The sequence below is a fragment of the Daucus carota genome, chromosome 9 (genome assembly GCF_001625215.2).
Source record: "Daucus carota subsp. sativus chromosome 9, DH1 v3.0, whole genome shotgun sequence".
Classification (NCBI taxonomy): Eukaryota; Viridiplantae; Streptophyta; class Magnoliopsida; order Apiales; family Apiaceae; genus Daucus; species Daucus carota.
The window spans coordinates 15,378,735-15,383,633 of NC_030389.2; the positions used below are offsets into that span (position 1 = coordinate 15,378,735).

At 38.0% G+C, this 4,899-nt stretch overlaps 1 protein-coding gene across 1 annotated transcript; it reads right to left on the minus strand.

The window, feature by feature from the left end:
* Positions 1–250: 250 nt before the first annotated feature.
* On the minus strand, positions 251–1,392 carry LOC135149433 (uncharacterized). The gene is made up of 3 exons (XM_064085159.1): positions 1,285–1,392; positions 880–1,068; positions 251–784 (listed from the first exon to the last, which is right to left on the minus strand). Exons 1-3 carry the CDS (start codon positions 1,390–1,392, stop codon positions 251–253), a joined length of 831 nt encoding a protein of 276 aa, XP_063941229.1.
* Positions 1,393–4,899: the final 3,507 nt, after the last annotated feature.

The following is a 4,899-nucleotide window of genomic DNA, read 5'->3' on the forward strand; positions in this document are numbered from 1 at the left end:
ATTAGGGTTTACCTCCCTTAGATCATAGACGAAAGATATAAACTTTCTATCTTCGAAGGGTTCCCTTTGAGGTCCAGCAAATATTCTTCGTGCAATGTCCCAGCTCTTTCCAAATTTTCTAGCAACATCAATATTCTTCTGCTTGCAAGAAGCATTGCTCATCAGTGGAGATCCTTTCATCCAGAAGTCTCTAAAATTCCTGAAGCTTTAGCTTCCTAACTTCATTCACCTCTTTAAACTTCTTTACCCTTTACTCATGTTCAGGGTCAACGGGCTCTTCTTCAAGAAACTGAAAGCTTTCCTCAAAGTTTCCTATGCCAGCTTCAAAATACTCATCATCAACGATGTCATCATCCTCCATGTCTTCCGAATAGTTGTAATTGTGGAAGGCATCAGAATCATGCATCTTATCTTTGCCTTTGTCCTGTTCTTGATCAGCATTAGAAGTATCTTTGAAACTTTCGGCGTTTGAGCTATTTCCCTTGCCTTTGGTCTCTCCACCCTTATCATCTCCATCTTTGTCTTTATCTTTATCTTTATCTTTATCTTTCTCCCCCTTAGTTGAGGGATCCTCTCCAGATGATTGAGCTGTAGATTTTGAATTCTGAAAGTGTTGAATAACTTGGGCCATTGATTGCTCCAAGCTATCAAACTTTGACATATAAAGCTCATGATTTTTGTCAATTCTGGAGTGAATGCCCTTGACATGTTCTCTTACTTCCTCTCTCAAAGAACTAGAGAGATGATCAGCAACCTTTTCCTGCAGAATGACTCGCTCTCCACTCTTCATTGAGCATTCTCAGCAACAAGCTTTTTAAGTTGAACTTTCAGATGCGCCAATTGTTCCTATTATTGAATAGTGTCGGTGTGTGCATTCACCTCACGAACACTCAAAGATTTGTCACAATCCTCTAGTGCATGTGTTTTGCTCGTGTTTGTCACACCGCCAGCTGTACCTGTATAAAATACCAAAGTTCCCTGAGATGGGTTCGGTGGTAGTGAAGGAACATATTGTCCTTTGGATGCCTGTGAAGGCAGATTTACTTGCAGGCTGCTAAGTAGCTCGGCCTGATCCAGAAAGAAAGAGTGCTCAGAAAAGTTTTCATACAATATGTTATGAAAATCTATGCTCTCATTAAGTGTAGTAACATATGTATTAGGCTGTGTATTTACTAGCGTTAGTGCTAGTGGTGTGCTTGACTCTGTACAGGGTACCGCGGTAGGACGGTCAATTTCAATAAACGCATTCTGTGGAGAGAATGAATCTAGAGACTGTATATTTACCATATCGTGGTCCAAATCCTTTTGGGTGGAAATGGATGCGGCTACAGTTGTCTCAGGTTCACCCGCCCTTTGCTTCTTACTGAGAGACAGAGTTGCGGGTTGATTCATCAAAATACTCCCACTCTATTTCCGAGCTACCTTTCTGAAAACAGGTGTAGTAGTGCTAGATGATGTGTTTGATGAAGAACCAGTGGTTGAAGTGAAATCTTTAGCTGGGTTATGAACCTGGATGTTTTCAGGTTCAATGCTGGCAGGCTGGCACACAAAATCAAAGTCACAACCATAATCTGAATTATCAACAGTAAAGCTAGATGAAAAGTTAAAAAGTACCTGATCTACCTGTAAGTCCTCTAGAAAGGCATGAACCTCAGTGTTGATAGAAGAATCAGATGGCAGTGGTTGGGAGGTTGATTGTGTTTGAGGAATGAATTGTGTATTGTGAGGGTATAGGTTCAAATTGAGATGGTAGAATGGAAGATTATTGTTCAGGGAAGAAGTTTTATTGAAGTGGTTCTCCTTCATGTGGTGGTGAAGGATGATGTAGAGGTGAATAATGTGGTGAGTGGTAAGGTGATTGATGAGGGGATTGGTATGTGGATTAGTGAGGAGATTGGTGAGGAGATGGGTGTGGTGATTGGTAATCTTCGATAAGTGAATTGATTGTATGTGTGTGTCACACCCCAAACCAAAACACACACACACACGAATTAATATGAACAAGCGGAATATAATAAATCCCAAAAGACGATAATAAGTCGATTACAAATCCATCCAAAAGTGAAATACAATCCCAAGATCTTTACAAGTTTAAAGTTTGGAATAGCCCATCTAACTAGTACAAAAATATAATAACAGATGCCGCCTATATCATATATAATCTACCTTCGACCTCAAACAGTTCTCGGCGTATCCGGGAGTCGACTTACCGGCGGTTTGCTTCGTACATACCATGGTTGCTAGCTGTAAAAGGGGTTAAATACGAGAAAATGAGCAAAGACGCTCAGCAAGCTAAGTACTAAAAGTCCTAATATACATGGCAATATAACAATATCAAGGGTGTCCGAATCAAAATCAGAATTAAATGATAAGACGAGACTAAGGAACATGATGACATAATGAATAGACATGGCAAATCATATAGATAATCATGGTATAAGAATCATGGCATCATGGCAATATGGCAACATGTTATAATCATATAATCGTCAAAATTCATTTTAGGACGCTACGAATTACAGCCGGTGATCAGCCGCGAAGTAATCCCGAACCGCACTGGGTTCTCAAATATAATGGGATCCCTAGGCTATATGTGAGCCTAAAAAGTGTGAAAAGGACTTGCGTCTAGTGCAATTCACTAAGTAGATTAAATATTTTATAATTCATTTGGATTTATAACATAGATACCGGAAAAGATTTGATAACTCTTTTATTGAAATATGACAAAGGGATACAAGTTCACTAATGATGTGTCAAACGCATATTGGACTTAAGGGGTAAGTTCCAAAGTCAAAAGAAAGTCATTTCTATCAAAGTGATATTCGGTATATATGAAAGCGTATGTGTCATGATATTATTAGAAGTTTTAAATGGGGAATTTAACATTTGGAAGTCTAAAGTGTAAGGGAATATTTCAAAGGTAAAGTACTAATATGATCGGGAGTTATTATTAAGGTATTTACGAATACAATAGGCATGGTGGTTATTGCAACTAAACAATTATAATGATTCACGTGGCATGGTACACATATACTTGTAACAATTTAGAGATAAGGATGTAGTAACTTGCCTTCCCAAGATTCTAAGATTATTCGATCTTGACGGCACGAGTCTAATCCTTCTCTTCGGAACGTACACATTATAGTAATCTCGTTACTAATTTGTACTTTAAGTCTATTTTGTACTATACGTGCCTAGACTCGAGATACGTATACTATTATCTCTATTATTATATAACTATCGATATGAAATCATTACATATACTTAATTATAGGTACACATGATCAATTGTACATATGAAAGTCAATTCACATAATCATGTAGTCATATAATTCACATAGTCACATAATGACATGGCATGCTAGTTATATATATATATATATATCATATACTTAAAATTCTAAACACATAAGCAAGTAGCACATAAAGGATATTACAAAAGCTCTAACCTCCCTATTCTGATCTTATCTTAAGCCTAAAGGTGATTGCTAAAACTCAGACCCTATTCCCCTTATACTTAAACAAGGGTCGCACTACAACTCTATAATGGATTCTCCAAAGTGCTCTCGGGTACTTGGTGAAAATAAGGTACTTCCACCTAGGGCCTTCACTCTAAACCACTCCTAAAAGGTTGTTAATACTCTAATCTCACTTCTAAAATTGACACAACACAAAGGCCTTGCACTAATAGGCTAAAAAGGTTCAAAGGACACAGTGAGGTTCCCTGCCATAACCCCTCTGTGCTACCTGTGTCCAAACTGGGATATCTTGAGTTGTACTTAGTGTATTATAACAAAACCAATTCCCATGGATTCCTAATTCTTAGATCTAACTCCCAGACTTGGTCGCATGCCAATGCCCCATCTGAGCCTCCCTAGGCCTCTGTTCAAAGTTGACACGCTGAAAACTACCTTGTTCCCCAACTGTTCTGATTTTACTGATTTTAAACTCTGTTTTCTCACTAGATTTTTAGTTCTAATGGCTTGTTAGGCTTCCTAAGGGCTCATTAATCTCATTTAAGCCAAGGCCCATGAAGGCCTCACTCATGTCAAGGTGATAACCACACAAAAACTCAGATTACTCAAAACAGCCCTATTCTGAGGTATCTACTGCTTTGGGTGTGTGCACCTAACTAAATGCAGGGGTTTGAAGGTTTATGGCTACTGGACTCAAGGTTAACCAAATTCCCAACTCCTGTAAACTCAGGCCAAGCAATGCCTAGACAAATCATTACCAGACCTCTCCTATCATCTAAGTGCAAAAATTCTGCCGAAGTGCTTGTGTGTGTCTCCTTCCACCTTAACACCCATCTCAACTCCAAAACCAACATTCAAGCCAAAAAATCTAACCTATATTGTATACAACCCTACTGACTATCTATACATGATAATTATCAACCTAAATATAGCCATATACTCCCTCCGTCCCAATGAATTATATACATTGGGATCGGACACGGAGGCCAAGAAAAAGTGTAAGAGATGAGTAAAGTTAGATGAAAAGTGGGTAAAGTGGTGGGACCCATATATTTTTTAATAATAGATTTGAGATAGTGGAGTAAAGTAGTGGGTGTAATAGTGTTTTTATTATTATATAATGGAGATAGTGGGTGTAGTAGTGTTTTATATTATAAAAAGTTGCTATTTTAGGAATGTATAGAAATGATGGGACATCCCAAAAAGGAAACTGTATAGAATTGATTGGGACGGAGGGAGTAAATCAACTTCCGAGACAAAAACAGAGGACATAGCAGAGTAGATTGCATATAGGCGATTTCAGCATTCTTTTCGAATCAAAACACATGGCATCAAGGAGATATCTACAAGTTCTATTCATGGATTATCAAGTACACATAATACTAGTATTTCAGAACAAGAAACATGGCATGCATTGATTAAA

What these genes read in the sequence shown, in the direction of transcription:
- LOC135149433 (XM_064085159.1), bottom strand. Translation starts at nt 1,392, where the DNA reads ATGAATCAACCCGCAACTCTGTCTCTCAGTAAGAAGCAAAGGGCGGGT. An exon ending in AGGATTTGGACCACGATATG is followed by an intron (nt 1,069 to 1,284) that starts GTAAATATACAG and finishes TTTCTGGATCAG; the next exon opens with GCCGAGCTACTTAGCAGCCT. An exon ending in AATCTTTGAGTGTTCGTGAG is followed by an intron (nt 785 to 879) that starts GTGAATGCACAC and finishes TGCTCAATGAAG; the next exon opens with AGTGGAGAGCGAGTCATTCT.